General features: G+C 38.4%; 1 protein-coding gene across 2 annotated transcripts in view; it reads left to right on the top strand.

The window, feature by feature from the left end:
* CDK14 (cyclin dependent kinase 14) overlaps positions 1 to 26684 on the top strand; it is a 319176-nt gene that overhangs the window by 253144 nt on the left and 39348 nt on the right. For both annotated transcript variants that reach the window (XM_050890973.1, XM_050890975.1), the window contains one exon: positions 1035 to 1181. In XM_050890973.1, the coding sequence (XP_050746930.1) occupies positions 1035 to 1150 (116 nt within the window). In that variant the 3' untranslated portion in view covers positions 1151 to 1181. The remainder of the gene's footprint in view (positions 1 to 1034; positions 1182 to 26684) is intronic.

The raw sequence follows: 26684 nt of genomic DNA, 5'->3' as shown, positions 1-26684 counted from the left end.
GTCCTCCCCCTTTTCTGCTTTCGTATTTGAGAGCTCATATTGATTTATTTGCATAGAATATATGCCATTCATAATGTATGTTACCAAGGGTAGCAGAATATCAAATGCAAGTTGAGATGTCAAAAATAGAGTGGGAAGATCTTGTGCATAAAACAATAGCCAGGTCTTTTAAAGACATAAAGATGAAAGAGTAACTCCAAAAACTTACAGCTATGCTAGCTGTTAGTGCAAAACCAAAGAAAACTGTTACAGCCCTGATCAGTTCTTTAAACAGTCTATTAACATTTCATCATGTAATCATGCAGTGGCAGCTCTCCGAGGATATTTTTATATGGACATTTGTTCTCAGAAGGTATTAAAAGTCAGTGATTTTTCCCCACCAGTTTGAGGCATCCTAAATAAAAATGAGTTTTCATATCATCAGTGTGTGAGTCGACCATTTGCAGTTTGATCCCTGTGATTAATATTATTATGGCTACTAATAATTAGTTGCCTGGTGTTATGTGGTTTTTCTAGCTCATGCAGAAGGGTGTTGTTTTATGTAAAAGCTTTTTGAGTTGTTGGGATGTTTTTAACAAGCCTGCTTGTCTTTAACAGTTAATAAAATGAAGTCAAACAAAATAGCTCAGTTCTAGTGGCATCAATATGTGATGTCAAATTATTGAAAAACCTTGCTGCATTTTTTCACATTCTTATTTATTTCTAAATGCTCTCAGAGCAGAAATTTTAAAATGGAAAATATGAATTATATAGCAGTGTACAGGACAAGTAAACACACACAACCTGGAAATAGGTTTTTTTAGAAGATGCATGCAGCTAAGAATGTTTGCATCATACAGCTTCCATCATAATGCATGCAGCTTTTTTCCATTCAGAATTTTACAGTGCTTACTTGCATAAAGAGGTGGTATATGTAAAAGCTGTATATATTTACTCGGTGTTGTGTTTGCCATATATATTAACTAATTATTTTTAAATTACTACTTTTGTGGGAAAAAATCAAAGTTTCTGAACTGACACTCTTTTTTTTGCAGTGTCTTCTATTTTTACTGTACCGAATGTAAGATTACAGCCAGAGACTGGAGAAAGCATGAGAGTCTTTGGAAAAAACAGTAGTTATGGCAAAGGTGTATCAAACAGCAAACATTGAAGAATACCTATGTTCACAACTGATAATGCAGGTAAGACATGATTATTGGAAGGTATATCTTTGAAAATACTCTTTGCGTTAGTTCTCTTTAGAGAAACAAAACATAAAATTCAACTGCACGTTTCTTAAATTGCTCATGTTCAGGCAGATAATCTGTTTTTGCAGTATAATGGTCAATATGAGGAGTGTAAGTTCCTGGCCTTGCGGGCAGGATCAGTGTCACTGACAGGCTGAAAATATTGCAGAAGTTGGTGCCAGCAGATTAAACACTAGGTTGCCTTTAATTTGGACTGATATTTTTTTTTCCCCCTGGTAAGATATGGAGAGATAAAATACCTCTTGCCAGTTCTGTTGTTAAACTTTGGGGCAAGGACAAGAAATTATTCATTTAGTAGGTTTGGTAGCCTTGATAGCAGAAGGATGTTGTTGATGGAGACAGAGGTGCTGTCATGTTAATGAATTTGATCTGTATCACTGGATCTACTAGAACTGGTTTTGTTCTTGGATGGCTTTCATTCAATACCTCATCTTTTTAACCATAGTGATTCAGCAGTGAAATAGTGTGTAATGTGACTTCAAGTATTGTAAGAGTAGAACAGAACCTGGGAAGGGCAGGTGAGTAGAGAGGCTACTTACCAAATCACGGTAAGGGAATGGTGGTTGTTATATCATGGCATTAACTCTCTTTTGCCCATATGCATCACCCCAGTGTTTGTTCAGTGGGATTTACCACTTGACAGACTCTTCCAGATTAGCAGTATTCACTTATATAGCTGCTTTGCTTATTATGCTTCTCTGAATAGTTTCATACCACAATGTTTCACAAAATACCCAAAGCGCAGATTCATTTCATTCAAAAACCCAGGCCTGCCTTTTTTCTTTAAAGTCACGGTTACTATTGCATGTTGAGTCCATTATAACAGCTTGTTATGGAAGTTCTAGGAGCTGAGATAAATGCACATGCTGCCCGTGTACCTATTTGAAGGTATAGTCTCATATAAATGTAGTTGATACTCTCATGAAGTTTATCTTTAGCTAAGTCTGCTTGTTACAATATCAGATATAACTTTCTCTAATGAATTATATTCAGTTTTACTGTTGTATGTTTATGTGCAATTTTTTTTTTAACCCTGTATTGTTATGGACACTGTTTGCCTGACAGGCAGCAACTACTGAAAAACTGAAATGAATATATTTTGGTCTTTACAGCCTGCCCCAATTTTTGTACAAGCTCTTCGCCAGCAAACCATTTAAGATTTTCTAATGTCAGAAATGAGGCTGCCTCAGAGCAGTCTGTTTACATCTTTATTGACAAGCTAATCCCTACTTTTTCCTGGGGCTGTGTCCCTGCAGACATCTCTTCAACCTTGTCTGTTCTAACATGACATACCATCCATCTAAAGTAAATTTAGAATGTGTCCATCTGTGCTAAAGACCTTTTGTGTGGAAGCTTACGTACAGAATCTTATTTCTCATGTACAGAATCTCCTTGCTGTTGCTTCCAAACAAATGTAATTTTTCATTTATACAATATACAATAGAAAGTTTGTGTTTGCAAACAAGCATGTAAAATAGCACAAAAGAGAACCGTTTGATCATTCTTACTGAACATCTATTTAAGCAGATACAGATGTCTTTTTAAAATTTTATACATAAGCAGAAAGAGAGAGCCATGTGTACCTTTGACGTACATTGCTGTGCTGTTATGGCTGCTCAACCACAGCTTTAATACAGAATAGCACCTTTTGTTGTGTAAGATGTGGAGCCACTTAACAAATGTTAAGTTGTGACATGTATACATTATTGATTGCAGTTTTCCATCGTGGTTTGGGACTTCATTGTGTTAGGTGCTTACAGTGCAATAACATAACAGTTCCTGGTTGTAGTATTTGACTTGTGATATAAGATGGGGAGCAGTAGATAATACTGGAAGAGTATTAGTACCAAACAGAAGTCCTCTTACTTGTACAATGTAGAGAGCGAGGGATTAATGAAATGAAACTAGAATAGCAGGGGAGGCAGAAGAAATGTGGACATGGAAACTGGACCTGGTTGAGGAATTGTTAGGATGGGCGGAAACCTTTAAAGGGATGAGATCACCAAGCAAGGGGAAATAAGAGTCAGTGTGGAGAGTGAAAGGAGTTGGGAAAAAAGACTGCAGTTTTGATAATGTGAAAAGGAGGTCTGGTGAAGGCTTAATCTGAATAGCAGGTGGCTGTCGTTTTAAGCAGTAGAGTGGTGACTGGCAAGTAGGATGTTCAGTCAGTAAAATGGATGAGTTAGGAGCTGAGTCAGTTATTCTAGCAGAAGACTAGAGTTGCAGTAAGCAGGATAGTAGCATTAAGGAAGGGATACTTATTACGAGATACTCAGTTAAAGTCTCCATTCACAATGTTCTGTGAAGCAAAAAGATGCGTGAGAAGCAAAAAGAAAGATGACAGTAGCTCTCCAGGGCCATGAAGTTAACAGGTAAGCGAGACAAGTAGAGTTAGAGGGATGGAGGCAAACAGTACAAGCTGTTAAAATGTCAACGAGCACAATCAGATAACATCACAGCTAGTGGGGATAAAGGAAAATTTAAAGGTGCCAATATTGCAAGGAAATAGATCAGATTATGAAAAAAACAGAGGCAAACAAATACTTACAGCTTGTCTCCTCGACAAGGCAGGTACACGCGTGTTTTACCCATCTTCTTGAATTGACTTTACGCATATATAGAGGTGGTAGGGAAGTTAGGAAGGGCTGGAATTTTGAAGTATTCCAATATCCATCAGGAAGCTGTGGAAGAGAAAAATTTGTAGATAGTTGCTCTCTAAATCCTCTGATGTGTGTGGAGGGGAATGGTTCTATTTTTTATATATTTTATATATTTTTATACATTTATACATTGTAAAGGAATTTATTAGAAGACACGCACAAAAAACCCAAACAAGGAACCATCTTCGGCCACCTCCAGAACCTCGATGGTGTTAAAGGAAATTCTAGTCTTATGTCTTGTGTCTGGTCCTTCCTTCCAAGTGTTCCTAATTTCCTTTTTTCAGGGTCGAATAGGAAATAAAATTGAGAGTGCCAACAAAGAAGCTGAGCCAAATCTTGCTGTGATAATTTAAGAAATTATCACATCCTGCTGTTCTCTCCACACGCTTGCCAGATGTTACTGCCCTAGTAGTGCACCCACTGAATTAAATCCACCTTTCTTTAGAGTTTGGAAAGCAAAGAGACTGGGCTTTGCCCAGGAGCGGCTGAGACATGGGCAAACATCATCATCTGCCAACTTTAGAAGCAGCAATTTCTGGCAGATTGGTGAAGGAGGGAAGCTAAAGGCAGTAACTTTGTAAATGGCTCCATCATCATTTGTTAGAGCTCATCTGCTGCCCTCAGAAATAGCTGCAAGGAGCAGCTGAAGAAATTGGTGCATCTCTGAGAATTTCTACTGTCTTCAAAATACTATAGTGCTTCAGCTGCCTGTCTGCAGCATAGCTGCTTACAAATCCAAAACATTCCTTGAAATAGCAGTAACCTAGCACATGTTTCTGAAAACCTAGATAATCCCTGTCAGGCTCGGACTACTAATAGGGTCTTTGTGGACTACACTGTGTCATTGTCTTGGGCTCCAAGAGAGAGACAACACATTATTTCAGTGCCCATGGGGAAAGAGCTGACATTTGAAGTTACCAAGGTCAATGTTGAGACTGCTCCCTACTGGAGAAAATTAGCAAATATGTGGTAATGAGCTCCATTTCACACAGAAGAATCTGTCAGCAGTGAATTAGATGGGGCCTTTGGGGGAGAAAGGAAGGAAATCTTTCGGCCATATCCAAGCATCTTTAAAGCTTTGTGATAAAGCAAAACATTTTTATTTTGTGCCTGATAGTTTTCACTGATACTTTTTTCCCCATGGTCAGGAAGCATCTCTGTGGAAGCATTCCCCATCTCTACATATATTGTTGAGATATATTGTATAGTGTATTCACCCATGTCTACAGGTACTGTTTTATCGAGACAAGAAGGGACCATAAGAAACTCTGGAGCTGTGTTTTCCTTTGGCCAGTGGAATACATGGCCAGAGCTTGTTCCTCTCTGGAGAAGGATGAGTCAAATTGTAATTGAAAAGACAAGGCATTACCTGATACCAGATAGCACGCGATGTTTTCTCGTGGTGATTTATAATCCCCGGTTCCCATTGGTGGACCAGAGACACGAGATGTGTTTCTGGCCTATTATCTGCTTTCTGGACCTGGCAGGGACAGCTTCATTCAGGATGGTAACACCATATGCTTTTAAAGTATTTAACCTGTATTACCATAATGAGATCCCCTGGCTTTCTAAATCTCTTTGACAATTCACTGGAGCAAAACAAAAAGTGGTCTTTATTTGTATTGCTTTACCACACGCACATGCATCCGAGCAATCCTGAATTTCAATCACAGGATGCTGAATTCTTTCTTCTGTGTCCATTTAAGCCAGCAACTGACACCAGCCCAGCCAATCGAAGGGACGATGGCGTCATTCGGGTCAGCTCAGCTGTGTAAAATAGAATAAAGCTGAAGAAGTGACAGTTACCACTATAATGGCAAAAAGTGCTAGTTACTGATTTGGTTGCTTCTGACCAGCGATGTTCAGCAGCACCGTATCGATACGTAAAATTACCTTTTTCTCTTTACTAGCTAGAGAGGTGACTGTTGTTGCATCCCCATCCAAATAGTTTCATTTTTGTTTGTCATCTTCAGTTTTACATTTACAAATTGTGTAAGAGTGCCTCTTCAGCACTGCTGTGTGGGAACATAATTTTTGCCTGCTTTGCCCTAGTCGAGCCGCAGGGAAGCTATAGTCCAGCAGTGTATGTGTCCAGCAGTAAGCATTGAAAAGTCATTCTCATTCACTACTCCCCTGCAGTTACTCTGTCCTGGGTATCCCAGTGTTGCTGAATCACCGTGGAAAACCGTATACTGTGCTTCTAAGTCTTCATCTCTCCAGCTTCAGGGGATAAAACTGTAGTAAGTACAGTGGAGAAAGGTCTGCATAAAAGAGAAATTCTGGACTGAGTTACTGTATGTCAACCAGATTTTGTCATTGTCGATTTAATCAAAAGCTGAAAGTAGCCAGTAGTGCTTTATAGGTGCGAGATCTTGAAATTCAGTGTAAACCTGGCTTGGGAGAGAAAAGCAGAGCTATAAAAGCACAGCAGTTAACAGTATCATTTTTTAAATGCACTTTTTTTTTTTTAATAGATGGATTCAAATAGATGTGTACAAACAGTCATTGTGCTGCTGCAGTTGAAAAGATGGAGGCCTAAGCACTGAAGATGGGAGGTTTAAATTTCTCTTGCATCTTTTAGTGCCAGACAATGTCTATACATGAATGTTGAGGGTCAGTTTAATTATTTAACTAATACTGGATTTGCATAAATTGGCTTTTGTGAAAAGGCTAATAAGATGCAGTTGTGGTGGGCAGCTGAAAGCAATTTGGGTTTGAGTCCAGTAATGACAGTACTAAAGAGAGTTGAAATTGTAACATCAATTTTGTAAAATGTTAAATTAGTATTAAGCTGTGAAAGATAACTTGCCGGATCCAAGATATTTTTTGGCTCTCTAATACTTTTAGTGCCATTATTTTCGTATGTTAACATAATGGTTTTATGAGACTGTTCCAGCTGTGCTTCACTTAATATCAAAGAATAAGATCACCACACTGATAGAATATGATCACCACACTGATAGAATATGCCCTAAATTTAACACACAAGGGAAAAACTCCAGGCATTGGACTACATTCTGCTCTTGATATCTAAGAATTTATTATCTTATTCCTATTAGTCTAAAATGAGAGTTATAGACTGAATTTTGCCCTCTATTCAGCCATAAAGAAAATCCCCCTGTATTCAGTAGACTCTGCGCAGAGGGTGAAATGGACTGAGCAAATAGCTGGCCAGTGCAAGGCTGTCTTCATATAAACCTCCCGTCTCACTTAAGTGACACGCAGGGACTGAGGATGGAGCAACTGTCCATACAGAAGTCCGTCACATCCCCCAGTGTGCCACAGTAAAGGGAACCCACCACCCAATCAAGGAGTTCATGGGACTTAAAAATATGTTTAATAGTGTTCCTGTGTCAGTACTGTAATAGCTCGCCTTGTCTGTTGTCATGTGAAATACACTGTCACTTAGTTGCACTCAGTGTAAGTAGTGGAATACACAGTCTCATGGCTTTCGTGATAAAAATCCTGATTCCAAGTTGGTAACCTAATGCATAGAGGTGTGGAAAGCGAATCAGTGAAGGACGCCTTGTGGTCTTGCTAAGCTAGCTGAAGATTGGTGCTGAAAGCCTGTCCGATCCGTAGACTGAAAGACCAGGACAGCATCTACGCCTGGAAATAAGTAGATGGAAATAAGTAAGCATGAACAGGATTTCCAAAATCATGGACAGGATTCTGGGAGGAGAGAGAGTTTGGGAGTTTCTTTAGGGATGAAGGAAGAAGGAGGAAAGAAAGGAAGCAGGACAGAGAGAGGAGGACTTCACATTTATTGTTACATACTGTACTTGGTAGGACAAGTATTTCAAACCTCCATGGCTAGGAGACTTTGATGTCTTCCTTGCAATTATATACTCGATGTTATTCTGTGTGAAATTAGTGGCTACATACTTATTGGCATGATTTTTTTTTAAGTTGCAATGTTTCATGGCCAAATCAGCTGCAGAGCTGGCAGAAGAAAAAGGAAGCATTACTACTATCACGGATAACTTTTGTCAAGGGACAATATCATATTTTCTTGTACCGTTGCATAGTCTGGAGCCTATTTTCAGTTCATTTCTAATGCGTGATTACTTGCCTTCAGCACTGTGAAGATTCATTTTCAAATAATTTTTAGTGTAGAGGTTTTTAATTTAAGTCGCTTATGCTGTAGGAAAGATATTAATGATATGTGCATGAATGCCTGTGCTCAGCTGCAGCATCTGTCTTTCCAGTTTGTTTGTTCTTAAATTTAGGAGACGGAAGGTGGAATCCTCTATGCCATAAGTGCACTGTATTGTATTATTAATATTAGGATAGCAAGCGATTCCCACTAGACAGTCTTTGTGGTCCGTTGATGCTTTAAGAAGTGTCTAGGCATGAAAGGCCGTTTGAGTTGCAGTGGGCTGATAGTCTGGGATGACATTTGAATACGGAGAGGACAATGTATAAATGACAATGACTGGGAGGGAGGCAAAAGCGGGTCTAAACTCTCCCTATTCTCCCATGGACAGTCACCTCTCCTTTAGGATTATTTCCTCACGTGACTCCTCAGTTAGGCTTTGTCTAAGAGGAAAAGTGGAACCACTGAAGGGGAGAAACTGAGGTTTCCAGACAAAGCAGAGGCTTCCAGAGCTGACACACGGCCCGTCACCCAGAGAGACAGCAAAGCTAATGAGAGGCATCGCCTCTCAGGCATCATTTGCAGCATTCAGAATTAACAGAACATTTTACTTTCAGCCAAATCGTAAACAAAAAATTAATTTTAGTAATGCCATATACCAGAATTGTTTCCGTGGAGAGTGAGCTTTGTGTTGCTATTTTGAGCCTGTAAGTTTACATTGCCTGATTCTCTTCGAAACAAAGAAACTAAACCAACCACTGCAAAATTGGCTCTGAAGGCAACACCCATTAAAGTAAATGTGCACTGAATACTCCTAGTTGTGGGGAGATTCTTGCCTAAAAATGCAGCAATAGTTTACAACTCAGTGAATAAAAATACATTAGTTTATTCTGCCCCGTAAGCTGGGATGAGGGTGGATGGGTTTCCCACATGCTCCTATTGTTAATTGCTATGAAAAGTCTGAGGAGGAAGACCCAAAAAATTCAGGAAAAAATACTAAATTCTCCAATAAAAATATATAATATAGAAGAATAACACTGAAACAGTATCTTCAGATATTTTAAGAAGCAGAAACAGAATTGGATATTTCCATAATTTTGTGGTCTTGTTATAAATTATTAATGTTGTCTTGGACCATATATGTATTTTGAATTAGTAATTATGGGTGATCATTCTCTGCCATTAGTACCTAGCTCTTAATTCTGTACAGCCATTTCTATAGCCGTCTTTTGACGTTAATATAAGGACTGATTGTGCATTATATCTTCTGGCATGTATATTGTAACAATACAGTCACAGCATGTAATATCATGGTATAAGCCTTCTTATTTTTCTCCCTGAAATTTTTATTGTACAATTGCTTTTAATACCTCTCTTGTTCAGTATGTGCATTGCATGTGTATTAAAATCTAGTTAGCTTACAGTCCACCTGCTAAGTTTGCTTAAGAACAAAACTAGTTATCTGAAAGCAAAGAAAATCTACACAATTAAATCTGTCCTTGTGTGCTTGAAAGATTCAGCAGTAAGTAATCTGTCACATCATAAAACGAACAAAATCAAAACAACTGAGTCATTCTCATGACTCTGCTTGGTTTCAGCCCACAAATTCACATCTAGACTATGTAGATACTGTATTTGTTGTTTTATGTATCTGTGTGCAGACACTTGTAAATACAGAGGTGTAAATGTTGCCAGCATTTAAATTAGGTTAAAAATGCTATTTATGGCTTGCATCAACAACAAAAAAATATTCATAATCATCCCTAGGTGAAGACACTCATTTAACGAGCTTACAGCTCCTAATTAATTCTGTAAAGAACGCCATTTGGCAGAGCAGAATTATGAGGTTTGCATATTGATGGTGGCAGGGAAAAATATATCTGTTTTCTATTTATATGGTAAAATTAACTTGTGTTCTTCAGAAAATGGCACATCTCGGAGGTATTGCTCTCAAAATGATCTCAGGGTGGAAAGAAATCAGTAATTACAGCACCAGGCATTCAGTTCTGTCCTAATTTTCCCACCAGTTTTTCAATGTTTCAGCTGCCTCAGAGACTTAAAGTACTCTCATTAGGTAGCTGCAGAGGCTGCCTGCTTGCCTACTCCATCACTCTCTCGCTAGCTTTCTCCCTCGCTCCCCTTCTCTTGCTCTCCCTTTTTTTTCCCCCTCCTGCCTTGGGAGTGACTGTGAAGATCATTTGCTGGCATGATTGGCAGGTTAGAGGATTCGATCAGATGAGTTCCTCTTAGTGCAGGTCAAAAAGGCTAGTTAGCAGGAGCTGTCGAAAAATGCCAGCAGCATTCGAAATGGGAAATGTCATGACTTCGAGGCAGGGGGTGCCACCTGGAACAGAAAGCCCCCAGCTCATTAGCAAGTTACAGGATGCAAGCTTAACTGGAGGGAGCAGAGGAGGAAAGATAATACCCAATAGGGAAAATTATTGTGAAGTGGAATTGATTTCATGTATAATTTGTTTATCACTAGAGGGGACAAATGCTGTCCTCCTGACATGTGCAGAGGAGTGTGGACTATGAATGAAGCAACTTAGCATAATCTCCAGGTTGAGCTCTGGATTTAAAGAATGCCAACTTCTTTCTTCCCAACTGTGGAAATGATCAGGTCATGTTGTATTAATTAAATCTGACATACTCTCAAATGGTTTATCTGGGCAATTTTAGCAATTTAATAGAACGTGGTAGATATGAGCTGCATTCATTATTAACATGGGGCAGTGTTTTGTTTTCTGGATGCAATGGGGTTGGGGTTTTTTTGCAAGCCGCTGTTGTAAAAAGGCACGTTTCTGTTGCAAGTTGAATTATAACAGAGCTCATTGTTAATGCTCAGTCAGAGTGCATAAAATCAGAATGCAATTTCAGTTGCATGATATAATTTCATTTCCAGGAAAAACTACATACCCTTAGAAAGTATGGATTTAAAAATAAATAAAGCGTTTAGGTTTAGTGGATTAAATTTAATCTGAAATGAAGACTACAGGGCCTGCTGCCTGTCATGGACCTAAAGAATGCTTATATAAAATATCAGCATTACAAAATGCTTAGTCTTCTCCGAGACATTCTGCAGTGGTAAAATTGCAGGCAAACTCTTCATCCCAGGCAGTTTAGCTAGCCCCTGGCTATTAATGTTGCTAACCATTCATTTGCTTCACTGGTCTGTATTTTCATATAAAAGGCATATTGCATATCAGTAGAAATGAACTGCATAGATTTTTCCCCCCATAGTTTTTTTCAGAAATGTTAAGAAAATAAGATGAGATCATGGTACCTTCCGGAGTCTTTTATCGTGGTATCTTTGTGTGGCTTTGAGTCTAGCTCTGCTCCTCCTGAAGACAATGGGAGAATTCCATAGACTTCAATGGGCGTAGGGCTGGCTCCCTTATCAAAGCTAACGTAGACACAACAATACCATCTCAGGCTGAGTAAATGAGATTTAAAGGCTGCAAGCTGTTCCTGAAGAACTATTTTGCAAACTATATCTCTTCTTGTTAAGGAATTTTGTCTTTTATATATTAAACATGTACTTCTCTCAGCAGTTTGCAGCTCATGCTTAAGCAGTCTCTTGGTTGAATGCTGAGGAATGTTTGCTTAGTGTTCAGAGCCTTGATGATTTTTTTTCAGCTTTCATTTTCTTCCATCCATCAAAGTTTTAAAGTTGGTAATGGAGTAGCCAGGGTTTGCTTTATTGAGTAACCACAGGCTGTTGAATTTCCCGTTCTCCACCTAATGTGAATCAGAATCAGATTTTTTAAAAGGACTTTCTTAATCAAAATATTTGTACAAAGACTTACAGATGAGTGTTTTCTGTTTTGTATTTCATATAAAAAGCTCAGCATTAACAGTCTGCTAGTTTGCCAAAAAGAAGAGTTACTAAAGCACTGTAAACATAGGCATGCTTTACCTTTCAGGTAACTTTTTAGTGCAAAGTTCTTTCAGATAGGCACTGTGAATATTGGCTGCACAGTCTGCGCTAGTGAATGCACAGGCTCAGTCCTTTGCAAAGTTCAATAAAGAGAGCAGAATATCAGAATAAAAATATCCTCTATGCAGATCCCGTGGGAGAATTTTTCCCACCTTCGGTAGCTCTCCAGATGCCCAACTACTATTTCAGTAAAAAATTGGAAATGAGTTTGAAAAGTTCAGAAGGTATTCGTTACTCAATGTCTGCTCTGGTGCTTTGTTTGGGGAAGTGATAAACATTTAAGTTATTTGAATGGAGTTTGAAAATTGGACTTCTAGTGGGAAAAGAGAGCAAGCTGTCTGGGAAATCTCCACGTCCATTAGCTCAATGGAGTAAAGACAAGGATCAGTAAGCACTGGACAGACGTGCTAGACTTTAACCCTGAGATGTATTTGAGGGACCTGTGGTGACTATAGTGTCTATCTGTATCTGGCAGCAGCTGCTTGGACATGAGCAGAAGGATGTTTTGGCTAGGAAGTCAGGCAAGTGCAGATAAGGTCTTTCCTAGGACTGTGTGTGACACAGGTTAGTGACCTGTGCGTATCCTAGGTTCATGACCAAAGAAGTTATCACTCAGAATTAGAAAAAAATAGTTAAATAACTAATATTTCCCACATATCTACATTTTCTGGCACGTAAAAGAAGTGTAGCCTGAAACAGAAGAAAGAATTTAACCATTACTCCTCATTTCTTTTTTTAACCAGACAACTTCTCATTTTTCAAAACTGACTCAGTGTTTTCTTAGCTTCTAGGAACTTCATAATCCAAATGAAGAGTAGTAGCCAGGAAGGAATTAGTAAGTGCCTTACTGTCCCTCAAACTTATTATTCCTGCAGTTGATCATCATTCACTCAAATCTTGACTTTTTCTATCCTAAATGAATTCTGTTTTGTTCCTTGATTCTCTAGGAAAGATCAGGCAGGAGCAGTGAGTGAGGGAATCGCATATTCATCAACTGATTTGTACATCTTTTCTTTTCTTCCCCAAATTTCTGAGAAATCACTGAAACTTGCTAGTGTGCATTCTGCAAAGTTACCCATCTTTGTGAGTCACTCTTCAGCCAGGAAGAAGCTCTAACACATGGTCCATATTCCATGTCAGTGACTCCTTTTATCATTACTTGTGTGTAAGAATATTTGCTGTATGAATTGCCTATGTCTTTTTGGGGGGCGTGGATGTGTAGAGAGTGTTGGAAAAATCCTGTGAAGCCTGAGGTTGTCTAAACAAGTCTGTGTAATGTGAGCAGCTGCTGATGAAATGTGGTTCAATCAGTAACATTTCAACTTTTGTCTTATGTATTATATTTCAAATTAAATAGGGCAGTATAAAACAATCCATAAGTTGAACCTAGGATTGGGCCATGTCATTTTTTTAGTGTATGTCTGTAGTCCTTGACTTTGATATCATTCACTTTTTCATCTTCTTTTCCATCTGTGTTGTTAACCATGGGCTGCAGTAAACTGATATCTCTCTCTCAAAATCCTTTTCTAAGACTTTGCCTCACCACTTTTTTTTTCTTTTTTTTTTACTAAGTCCTACCCCTACCTTAAATACTCACAAGCTATTTACATATATTACTAAATCTTTAAGGAGGTATGTTTAGATAGATTGAGGCACATTGAAGGTTTCTTGACCTGACCCTGTCAAAATCCTTGACCAGGAACTTTATGTATAAGTCTTGATTTTGATTTTCTTAGCAGAGGGAGCATTGCTTTTGGATCATTAACCCTTGCCATATTTCCTCAGAGAACTTAAAAGCTGAGACTTTCTGAATTTTCAAGTCCTGGACTTGCTTTCTTGTATAGGCTGTACTCTCACTCCCAAAATCATCTCCAAACCTCACAGTTTTCTGGGAAACTACTGTACCAGCTTGTGTGATATCAGAAGTAGAAGTGTAACTAATAAGTCACAGCGTTGCTTATGTCACCAGATGGCAGGACATAGTCATGTCTCCTTCTGCCAGACTCCTAAATGCAGGGTAGAGAAACTGCAGCACACCTGGGGATTTAGAAAAATGTTTGAAATGTGCCTCAGTGGAGCAGAGTGATTTAGAAATCTAAGTCTCTTTCTGTGAGTTACTGTGGAAGGCAGAGAGTAAATGCAACTCAGTCTGAATGCACGGATCCTGACAGAAACATAAGAGGTAGAAAAAATGTCTCCAGCTGCAGGACTGGAGGAAGCAATGCTGCTCAAGAGCACCTAGAACACTGCAGGCAAAAAAGCAGGAGCTCCACCAGGTGAAACCTGCAAAGCTTCTTATCTATGTGGTGTTTCTCACCTATTTCATTTGCATGAAAACAAGCATAGTTTCTTGCTAACATTGTGGAAGCATCAAAGTTTTCAGCTCATGTCTATTGAAAGAAGCTTTACTGGATGTTCTGAATTTCTGTCGTTAATCCACTGTGTGTTGTGATCACGATAATGCACAGAAGTTAAAGAAACAACCCCCCCAAACCTCCTCCCCTAAGAAAACAAAAATCCCAGACCATGATGATAAAATAGTTCATTAAGATTTCCAGCAACAGCTTGTCAGCTTGGCTCTTAGTGTGTTTTGCCTGCCATTACAAACTACATTGACCCACAAATTTGGTATAGTCTAGAAATAAAGGGAGGGGAAAAGGATTTTAGAAACATTTTACCCATCTTACTCTTTAAGATTCATTCTTCAAAAGGTCGTTGTACTCTAGTGTTTGAAGAAAAAAAATTGCAACGTCTTTTTTATTCTAAAATATTCTACAAGTTTAAAGCAAATGTAGTATAAGGGTATGTGCTAAAGGTAGGTGGATGCTACTGAAAAGTGAAACCAGAATCATTAATATGTAAACATAAGTAAAATGAGTTGTTCCATGACCTTGTTGTCTGAAGCTTTGCCCTTTCTCTCCCTTATCTCTTTCTTTGTTCACTTTATTTCTTACATTATGCCTGAAACCTAGAATGTAAATTCTATAGATCATGGATTTTACTCACCTTGTTCTTGGAAGGTCCTACCACATTTTGTGGCACTGGAAAAATGCTGTATAGTAATAAGGAACCTCAGTGCTGTGTTTGGCCCTTTTGGCACAGTTGCTGAATTTGCAGTGTTAACACGCCCCCCCCCATACACCCCCAGCCCCCTTGTGGATTCTTTGCTAAAGCTGGTCATTTCTTTGCTCCTGGTGCACATCCAAGTGGAAAGGAAATTGGAATGTGAAGAGATTTAGCTTTATCATCACTTGCTTTTGTATATGAACTATGCATATTTATGATGGATAGGTATCCTGTAAGTCCCAAACTTTCCGAAAGGCAAAGAATTCCAGCAGATGCAAAGTCAGTAAGTAAACGGAGAGTGCTGTCAGCCTTTTCTTCATTTATTCTAAACCAGAAAACGGATAGGGGCAGACATGATGTCACGTTTTGCCTTTTAAGGTAAATAATGTGTCAGCTTCCCAAGGCTTTCCATCTCAACAGCGATAAATGTGGTCTGTATATAGGGCTGGATCCATCATACCTTATCCCTGTGAGAACCCCCACTGCGTGCGATGGGACGTGGTCGGTGCGTGTGTTGTGGGTAGGGGGGAAGAGTAGTGTGTAAAGTGCATTACATCTGCATAACTTTTGAAGATTTTAGGTTGGTCAAATACATATACTCTGGTGCTAATGGAAACAGAGATCAGTTATCACCATATCTAAGGAATTAGAAATGTATATTCATGACTCCCTGTTACCCAAATAGGATGTCCATCATTCTGTATTAATGACATAGCTTTATTCTACTCATTTCATTTTTCTTTATGTTTTACCCAGCTGAATAGCTCAGTGCTGCCATGGGGTCCTGTATCATATGGCAGACTTTGCCTTTTGAACTGCCTACATCACAGTTTTCTGCAGCTCCCTATCTCACCGTCATTCCTTTTCTTTACTCTAAATGTTTCCAGGGAGGAGGAAAAGAAAGACAGAAAAGATTTAAAAAAAAAAAGGGGGGGGGGGGCAGGGAGAAAGAGACTGCTGTGGAAAAATAAAAGTTTAAAAGAAAACCAGAATGAATGCTTCACTTGTTGGCTTTTAGCACAATTACCATACCTTAGGAAATATGCAGGGAATAGTTAATTATGACTAAATGAGCTCCTTTTAGAGTTCATGGCAGGCCCCAGCATCCAACTGTCAGTGTTGTGAAAGATTGAATTGGAAGGCTGGTCTCCCTGTCAGCCGGTAGGATGGTCTGCCGGAGCAAAATAGACAGTGAAAAGATAGCTGGGTTAGAGTAGCCTCAGCAAGGGAAACACGTATAGCATTTGCATACTTCTCCTGCAAAGGAGGTTTAATCCGAAGAAAGGAGGAGATTTCAGTATTGTCAGCCAAGGCTTTGTTCAGGGTGAAGAGCAGAAGGAAATCTGATGAAGGGGCCTTTCTGAAGCCCTTGCTCACAGACTGGAGGTTGTTCTAGTAAAGTTATGTACTTTGGGATTGTTTACACACTATTGTCTGTTTGAAGATCTTCTAAACCGAAAGACTGAAAGTATTCCTCTTTGCTAACACAAAAGCAGGGAATTTGTGTGGTAAAAATGACTTACACTGCAAAACTGAACAAATTCTTTTCATTATCTGCACAAAATACCCTGAAGTTCCTTTTTGGGTGTAGACAAAGTTCCCTGATACTTCTTAGCTGAACTCATATATCACAAAATGTTTTCAGACTAGGAGAAAAACAGGAGAATTATGTTCTCAAAGTGGAGAGAGCAGAAAAATCAGATACCCTTCAGGCTTAAGACAGCCAAATTCTTGCTGCCTCCTCTAAAACAGTTCTTTATTAAGCAAATAGACAGTTTCCTGCCAACTAAAAACAGTGGTTTAAAATTTAGTTGGGGTAAAGGATTGTGCCTCTACTAAGATCTCTTCTGCACTTTCTGATTTTTCTTTCTCACCTGAGAGATGAGCCAGAAGCCCCAAACTAAACCTCTTTTGTAGATAATCTGTAGCAGACCCAGTCCATTCCATAGAACTTTTCCAGATAAAATAAGTGATTTGTGTTTCAAAAACAAAACCTATTTAAAAGTGTTGCCAGGCAAATTACTCCTCCTTGGAATGACTATCCACTTACAGTGTATACTACCACCTTCCAAGGTTTTCACATGGGAGAAGGTGCATCATCTCAGGGATATGATTAATATTTAGGGACCAAATAGGCCACTTAACAGTATAGCACCTGAAATAAATGGCTTTTGCTTTCTGTTGCTGTAATTTTTGTGTGATTGCCATAGTGTTAATGATTTTAGATAGTATTTAATTATTTATGTGGATCACAGTAAAGATCTCATTACTTGTGGAAATAGTTTATATAATATTATAAAATTTGTTCTATAAATATATCTGTACGTACTTAGTAAGCTCATTTTCTCATCAGCTCTGTAGCTAATAGATATTGTAAAGTAACATATGTTTCCTTGTCATGCTTTGTGAGTGTAAGGGTCAGCAAAGTCCTTGCTTGAATATAGCTTGAATTTTCTATAATAAAAATGAGTACTATCTTTAAGGCTTGATCAAATTCTGGGTAAGAAGATGAAGCAATTTCTAAGATACCAAAGAATATGAGGTTGGATATATTTGTGTTCACTCTGCAGTTGTTTAATAGTTATAATTAAGGAAAAAAATTACAATCCTCTTTATTAATAAATGACTACACATACAGTGAAATCTGGCTCTCAGTTGTACGTGCTGTGACTTGTTTGGGGTGGTTTTTTAACCTCAGACGCTTCCTTATGCTCACTCAGAGGCAGACATTGGTGTTTCAGCTCAGTTTTTATTCAGCTATGATAAATGTGAACCATTAAATACTTAATCATCTGTTAGCCTTGTTTGCTCCCACATGGTTGTCATAAATCCTCACAGAAACACCAGGCAGAAGCAAGTCTGCGAGGGATGGGCTATAGGGCACCAGGGCACCTCCGGTCTTCAGAGTGTTGATGCAACTTAAAAATCAAGTGCCAGAAAGAGGAGGTGGTGATGGAAAATGTGCTGTATCCAGTTGCTTGCTGAGCATTATCTGCCATCTGGACTCAAGAAAAGCCTGAATGAATTTCAGCGTCTCCCTTTCTCTTCTACCCTAGAGAAAACTGGAAGGGGAGATCAAATTTTGGCCAAAACCAGGAGCTGAACTGAGGCATCAGCTGGCACTCAATGTGCAGTTCACATCTTCTCTTATTAGTTTAATTTATTCCTTAAAGTGTTTACATTTTTCCAGCTAATGTGAGTAGTGGAATATAAGGTACAGTGTGTTACAAGGGTTATTTACCAAATGGTATTTACTGCTGGGAAGCATAGCAGTGCTATTTGTAAAGTAGTTTTTGACTGCCTACAGAGACAAACAGACAGCTTAAATCCAACCTGGGGATAATGTAGTATGCAATTTCAAAACAGTTACTTTTATATTAACTCATAAGTTTTTATTGCTTCATAAGAAAATGATAACATCCTCCTACGGTTCTTACCTCCTCAAGGAAATAAACTCATGTGACTTTCTCACATGCTGGCCATCTTTGTCCAGCCTTTACTGGTTATAAAGAACTCACACTCCAAAACACAGTGTTGGGAAAACAAAGGACGGACCATGGTAGTAATAAACATGTCATTTAAACCTTACAGGAAAACGAATGTGGTTTATTCAAACATCCCTTCTAAAGAATAGCTAATGATAATATTTTAGTAACACAAAGAGGGAGATCTTCTAATGCTCCTGTTCCTGGGCTCTGTTCCCACTGAAGGCAGCAGTAGCTGCACGTACAGATCCAGAGGGCTCACATCTCGAATAGCATCTAATATGGAGTTGAACAGTTTTAAAAAATAGGAACCGGGCTCACTCCAACGCTTACAATCTGCGTGTAGTGAAGTAATGTTTTCACTTTTCATCTCTTCCTTTTTGCTTTGCGGCAACGGTGCAATCTCCAATTAGAAATTACCCCTTGTTAGCAGTAGTCAGCGACGCCTCGTCCCGGTTTGCGTTTTTCCTGTGAGAAGCGTGTCAGAATTTGGGGGAACTAAATATACTCCTTTGTTGGCGAGCTTGTCAAGCACCACGCTGTGTTCGCTTTCCCACCAGGAAGGTCAGGCCGCTGGGGGGCCACTCTATTTTCTGAAATGATGCCTACTGTCTGTCCATGCTGTCTGACAGATTGAAACAGTTGTCTGTGTCACTGCTTTCAATGCTTTTTAAATGCCTCACTTTCCATGAAAGACGTGAAATATGTAGCCAATGGCGGGGAGGGGGAAATGTAAAAGGAACTATACTTTTTCCTGTGTAAAGAAGTATTGGATTTTCTTTTCTGAAGTAAACTTAATTTTGTCTAAAATATGTTTATAAGCTGACTTAGGAAAAAAAAAGAGTTGATTTGGAAGAATGAGTAAGTCACAGCTTACATATTCTATTTCTGAAACCTTGTTTTAAAATGAGGGTAATAAAATTATTAAACACACACTCATTCAGTAGCTGAAGTGAAATAGTAAGTTTTCTTTGTTCACTTATATTTCAGCCTAATATATTTTGATCTGAGGTATGTATAAAGCCTGAAGAAATTGGTACTGTGCTGAGCCTTCAATACTCTCCAGATAATTGAACTAATTAAATCTTTACCAACATTAACACAACTCCAGCATTCCTTGGACAGTGGTTAATTATTGCATGAACATGGCAAGCTTAAACTAAACAGATGAAAATAGAGTCCTGTGGAATGGGTATTGAGTTTATTCTTTATTCATCTTTTGATAAGGTTTAATTAAAACTGCCTCTCTCCATTGTGGTGAGAATGAATGTGCTTGTTTTCTTAGTGAAAGCCAAATTATTCACTTCAGCCATGGTTCAATAATCAAAGCCTTTGCAAAGTTTTGGGTTATATTGTAGCTGTGGAGATATAATTGCTGCAATTCTCTATGAAGGCCTTATCTATTTATTACATTTTCTTTTATTTTTTTAAATTTATTTAGAAAGAAAATTAGAGCATCCATTTTCTGATTCACTATTTTAATGTGCTTTAAGCAGGGCATTTTTGTAAAAAGGGAGTGAGCTGTTGAAAATAAAATTTAAAATAAAAGATTTTTTTTAATAACAGGAATGCAAAAATTCTTTTAAAAGCAAATCTAAATTCTAGTCTTTTAGAGTAATACACAAAGTAAAATTTAAGCATATATCAAAAGCTAACCTTATCAACTGTTGAATATTAATAAAGGAATGGTTATTTCTTTTTATGACAGTAACGGTAGGGCAGTTACGATGACTTACCATGCTTGTACAGTGGCTAATTATTCACTAGGCAAAAATTGTTGAAAGAAGTGGTGCCGCTCATAACGTTAGAAGATGCAACTTTGTAAAGTTGCTAGAGCTACCTAACTGTGTGTATGAAGTGCAAACTGCAGCACCAGTGATACAATGGAGAAGACAAATCCTTGGAAATCGTGTGAAATTTTGAGCAAGAGCAATGGGGTACAACTGAAGGAAAATGAGAAGAGCTTGTGACCAGGTATGCATGCATGCAGACTGGTATCACGTGTGTTGCCATGGACTTGCCTTTCCACTTGGAAAGCTGTAAGCTGTAGAACTGAGCTTCAACTTTTAAGTATAAGTTCCTCTTGCAAATCCATGTACATTCATTGAGAAATGACACAGCAGGTAGGAAATGGATCAGTGTTCATTTAAAAAAAAGTTTACCACTCTCCTTTCATACAGGTCTGCAGGTGACTCAGATGGGCCACCAAAAGGTCATCAAAGGAGTTGCACAATTTTATTTGTATTCTGGTTGCTCATTCTGTCGTGTTTTGGAATGACATCCTGGCAGAACCTTGGTTTCCTGTCAGACTTCTGCTTTCCCATTTATGAAATATTAATTTAACTTTCTGTGATTTATTATAAGCAACTTGACATTGTTTTGTCTTGGGCTTGCATTGTCATGAGGGGATTCCAGGCTGGCACAGTGGTTTTGATTTAAGGGAGGAAAAAGTGTTTGCTTCGGGATTTTTTTTTATTTCATGAGTTGTTTCTCTTACCGTGAATTTCACTGGGTAACAAAAAATTTAAAACTGTGAGTCAAATCCTGTGCCAAAGGAGAAAATAATCTGAGCTGGGAGTCTCTTGAACCATGGAGTTGGACTTAACTGGTCGCTCTTCCTCCTTTTGAGTGATAGTCAGTAGCATGCTTGGTGCATGTCAAGTGATTCCAGATAGCTCTGGAGTCACCGGCCAAAGGATCATCTGCTGCGAAGTTGCAGTCAGATCTACAGAAATGTGTTACCCATGCTCATTGTCATGAAGCGATAGCATTTGTGTCCCAGCTGACCTCTGTAAAGATTCTGTAAGCGCAGCCATTTATTTAGGCTTTACGCTGAAGTCAAGATTTGCTCTGTTCTATTTCTTGAGGTATGGGAAAGTACCTTGGTCTGGAAGAGGGGGAACGCTATGTGTTAGCCTTGCCTTGAGTGTGTGCATATCATCAGTCCTATTCTAATGGTGAAAGTTATATTCTACTTTCCTGATGACAGAGTAGCAAAGTCGTTAGAAATCCCTCCAAAATATGTTAAATTAGGTCATCTCTGAGACCAGACATTCCCTTTCAGTTTTTTTCTAAACAGACCTTTCCTATTTTGTGATTTTTTTTTTTATTTGGCATAAAGAAAATAGATATGGCAGAACTGTTATTTTATCTGAGTTCCTTTCTGCTACATTTTGTCTTTAAAAGCACTGCAAGTCTGTTATTCTAGGAAAGATTTCTTAATTATTTTAAGGGCTTTAATGTATTTTTGCATGAATTTCACTCTGTTAGAAGTTCTGTATGTTTATTGCATGTAGAGATTTTCCAGCGTTTACTACAATTAGGCTGTGGTTCCACAGTCACTGAGATGGGGTCTGTGCACTCCTGCTTTCCCAGCAGCACAAATTTGATCTGGATCAAGAATGGACACCTGATCTCATTTATGGAGAGTACAGTGGCTCCATGCTGGTTACTGGGGAATCACCATAAAGTCTGCTGGTTCAAGGTTAACCCATCAGATTTTTTTTATCAGCTTTGAAACAACAGAGTTAGATTGTACTGCGTCAGCATGATTTTCACTCGGTCATAGGAGCTTTAAAGCTGGATTTGTGGCCTTGTCACACATACTTCTGTCAATCAGATTTTCCTGAACTCTTAACTGGAAAATTAACTTCTAATACTTGGTTACATTAAAATAATTTTGCTGGGTAATTTATTTTTAAATGGTGATAATAACCTTGAATCAGATAGGAAAAACCTGATGTCCTGGAAATAAGAAAGGGTTTCTGGCTGAGGTTGCTGAAAAAACTGCTTGCTTAAGAGATCATAATCTAATCTGAGTGGATTGAAAGAATTGAAAATGTCTTCTTTAAATGTGAAGAGATTGTTGCATGTTAATTATTTATTAATTCATGTGGGTTAATACCCATTAGCATTTTTGAATATGGGCTGTACTGCACTCTGACAGCTTTGCATATCATCCCTACAGATGTCTTAATTTAGTGAGATTCTTAAGCACTTGTCTAATACCAGGCATACACCAAAATGTGTGTAAATGTGTTCATCAAGGAGCTTCCCAGCCCTCCCCCAGTAGCCATTAGGTAAAGTGTGCCTTCTGAGGTGCAAGAGGACAGACTGGACTATCATGACTTTTGATTGCATTAATTCATTTTGACATAATGTGTTTGGGTTTTTTTTCCAAATTATGAGACTCCTTCATGTTTCTTAAAATTGCTACGTTAGCAAGAATAATTCTGCTTGCTTCCTTGCTTTTTTTATTTGGCATAAAATCTACACGAGTGCAAAAAGGTTGTTTCCCTAAAAGCAGGCCCATGTATAATTTACAGGGCTACCACAAAGAAATCCTAATGACTTACACATACATGACTTATTAACTTGCCTCCAGCCACAACATTTACATACCAATATGTTGTCATCTTTATGCTATCAACTACTACTTGATCCAATTCAATCTCCTGTTTTCTTTTCTTTATAGTTACTATGTCATGATGATCAGTCCTTGTATTTGCTGTCAACTTTGTTATTCGTTCTTCTTGGAAGTTCTTCATGATCTGCAGAATGTGGCTGGTCACTTGCCTGAAGTGGAGAATAAGGTTTTGACATTGCAGTATTTAAAAATTTGCCACATTTTTGCCTCTAGAACTTTTGGGCTTTCTTTAGGAATGTGTTCTCTGTATTATGGAAGAGCAATCTCATTATTTTACATTTATCTTAAGATGTGGCTCCCCTAGCTCAGAACAAGGCTAAGTTCAGTTATGCTAAGTACCATGCAATCGTATATTAAATAATATTCTTTCATGCAAAGATCTCAGGCCATGTGTTCAGCTTTGCAGACTGCTACTCCCCTCTGCATAAAATCTGCTTTTATTCAGGTAACTGGCTGGCCTTTCCATTCGGGATTCATTCTTGCCTGTTCAATGATACTTAGATGCTCCAGTCATATTAATTTGTAGATGGGAGTCTTGAATAATTATTGAATTGCTATATCTTATAAGAAATCCTAGGTGCCTTATGCAGACAGATAGGAAAATAGCATGTAGATAAAAAGAATATTGCTTTAGGTGAAATGTTAATTAATGCACAATTGCAGACAACCCCATGAATGCATATTATTAATAGAATTCACATTATTATGAAGAATTGAGACAGAAGTAAATAACTAGCATTTATTGAACTTTCTTAACTCTAATTATTTGAACAATGCAACAGAAATATAACCAAATGAACCACTTTTTTGGGCTAGAAAGTATTGCTTCTAGGTCCCCAGTGTAAAGACATCACTCACTTCCTCATCTCCTTTAATGAAAGGAGTCAAGGTCCAAGCCTCTATGCTGATGCAAAGACAAACTGCTGTGATGAGCAGGAGAGGTGGCTGAGGGGAAGAATTCGGTCCATTTCTTGAGAATGCTGTTAGAAATGTCCTTGTATCTATAGAAAACAAGGTAGCCCAGACTGTTTTAACTGGTATGTTAAACAGGCTGTATTCACTGTTTTAACTATACTGGACTTGATCCTCTGAACCAGGAAAGAGTGAGTGAGGCCATTTTAGAAAGGTTCAAGAACCATAAGCCAGTAACAAAGGAAGATGTGTACAAAGCTTGAGTAAAAACAGAATACACAAGCATGCCTCTGATTAACTCATTACAAAGGGTCACAATTAGAAAGATATCCACTCCATTGCTTCTAGTCTTTATTATGGCAAATATTCCAGTCTTTACCTCTGAGTATATCTGATGGGCAGCTGACCTGTAAGATAATCCTAAAAAGCTTTCAAATTCAGGATGCTTCAGGTAAGTTTGGGGGTTTTCCCCCAGAAAATACCCAGAATGCTTGGTACTCAGATTGAGGAGTAGCCTTGCCAGTTATGCACAGAGCATTGCTGGGGAAAAAAAAAACAAAACCAAACCCAAGTAAAAGAAAGATCCCATTCAAGTGAAGTTGCATTCATTCATGGAAGAGCTGGGTAGTTCAAAATGAGCTGGCGTGTGGGAACTAACATGATACCGTGCAGCTATCTCTGATTACCATCACTCATCACAAAGGGGCAGAATCTATTAGAGATAAGCAAATATAATGACAGAAAAAGGCATAGAAAGGAAAATGACCTTATGATAAACTCGGATGCAGAGTAGGCCTTACCAAAGGAACACGGCAAAACAGCCTCTCAAATTCAGAAGCAGAGAAGACATACTGTGGAGGGTGCTTGACAGAAGACTTAAAAGACAAGGCTGCATAGTTTATTGTCACATGAAACTTACTGTACAGGTTTGTCTGAGTGATTTGGCATTAAAGGGGTTCAAAAGATGTTTCTCTGAGTATAGATAAACTATGATCATGAACACATCTTGAAACCTTTCACTAATTTTTCACTGGTCCTCAAGCCAAGAACTAACACCTCCCATCCCCCACCAAATCTGCAGATATAATTTTCTTAATGAAAGGAATCCAGAAGTGGGAGTTAAACCTTTCCATGTTCCTTCGGGTTTTATACAATCTTTCATCATCCCAAGGAAATCGAGTACTCTAAGTGAAGAATCAAATCTCAGAGCACTGCAGGAGTAAATGAAATCTGTTTTGCACACTAGGGACCTTTTCATCATAGTTTTGTGTTTCAGGGGATTTCACAACCTTTACTTGAGGGAAACAAATATTCAAATCCCAGTTAGACCAGCATAGAGGAAATATGCCAGGTTCAATTACCACTGGAGTTAATCAGCCTATGAGATTTTTTGCATTTGTATCTTCACCATCTTTTTCATGAAGTTCTGCATAAGCTGTTCCTGGGATGTGGGAGCACAGAAAGGGAGTGACCACTTTGAAACTAATCAGAAGAAAGGATCTTCTAGAAGTCTCAGAAAGCGCTGGAGTCCTGAGCAGCACATTTCAGGTGAAGTCTAACACTGATGGTTTTTAAAATCTTCATTCCTATGAATTTTCTGGATGTGAAAATTCACCTGCATGTACAGATATATATAGTCAATCTCTTTTGAAGACAGTGAATTTGCAAGAACCATTTCTCTATTTTTTTATTATTATTTTGGATTAGATGAAATATATGAAAAGCATAGTTTATGACTTGATGTTGAATGTCATTCACGCTCAAAGAATAAGAGGAGACAATTTATTATCCATTAAAAACAAAGTCAAATGAGCAAAAAGACTTTTGAGATATATTATATATATAGAAATGCCACAAGAGAAGCAGTGACGTCCCTGGATATGTAACATCTATGGATGATGATGATGATGGCCAAAGAACAAATCAGGCAGTATGGACTGTATTTTCTGTGGTTCCTCTGTTGTTTGGAGCTGGTGCAATGTAGCAGTATTTCACTTACTGTGGCACGGACTATGGATTTTCTGGCTATTTGCAGCTCTGTGTAATCTGCTGACCGCATGTGGTATGTGGATAGCTTTGACATTTTCAAATAAGTAGTATTCTAGATTCTGTGTAGCTTCAGGGGCTTCTACATATTTTATCTATTTCTTTGTCCTTGGAGATTGATAGATGGGAATGTGATTAGCTCCCATGCTTATTAGCTCTCATGCTAAACCTGCCCCCAGTCTCTAACATTTTTGGAATACCCTGTCTACAAGATGTTGCAGCCAACTGTAGTGTATTGTGTCCTTGTTTCTGAGGTCCTGCTAAGTACTGTAGTATTGGTTATCCTGCTTCCTTTCCTTCTCTTTGCTATCTACTGTGGCTTCCTCTGGTAGGTGAGGTGGATGTTTTCTCAGTCTTGAGCTCCATCTCTGTACATAAAGAGAAATGCATTGGGAGAAAAAGTTGACAGTTGCTGAAAATTGCAAAGAATGTTTCTACTCAACATTTTTTTCACCTCTGCTGGATATAATGGGACTCAGATTTTTACTAAAATAATACAAGGGTTGAATTAAATCACTGATATTGCCTGCTTTAAAGAGGTAAAAAAAGTCATCTCAGGAAATCAGCTGTGCAACACAGTGGGAGGCTAGACCCAGTCTCCATTTGTGTAAGAAATGCGAGTTCTGATTCTTCTCACACTTACTGCAGGACAGGGAGGAAAAGCTCTACTGAAGTCAGTGAAGTTGCACCAGTTTAAAAATAACAGGAGGTGAGAAAAGAATCAAGCCCCAGGGTGTTTCAGAGCTATGTGCTGAATCACTGAATCATAGAAAATAGGGCAGGAAGAGCCTCAAGAGGTCATCTAGTCT

The sequence above is a fragment of the Gymnogyps californianus genome, chromosome 2 (genome assembly GCF_018139145.2).
Source record: "Gymnogyps californianus isolate 813 chromosome 2, ASM1813914v2, whole genome shotgun sequence".
NCBI lineage: Eukaryota > Metazoa > Chordata > Aves > Accipitriformes > Cathartidae > Gymnogyps > Gymnogyps californianus.
This window is presented reverse-complemented; position numbering and strand designations above follow the sequence as displayed.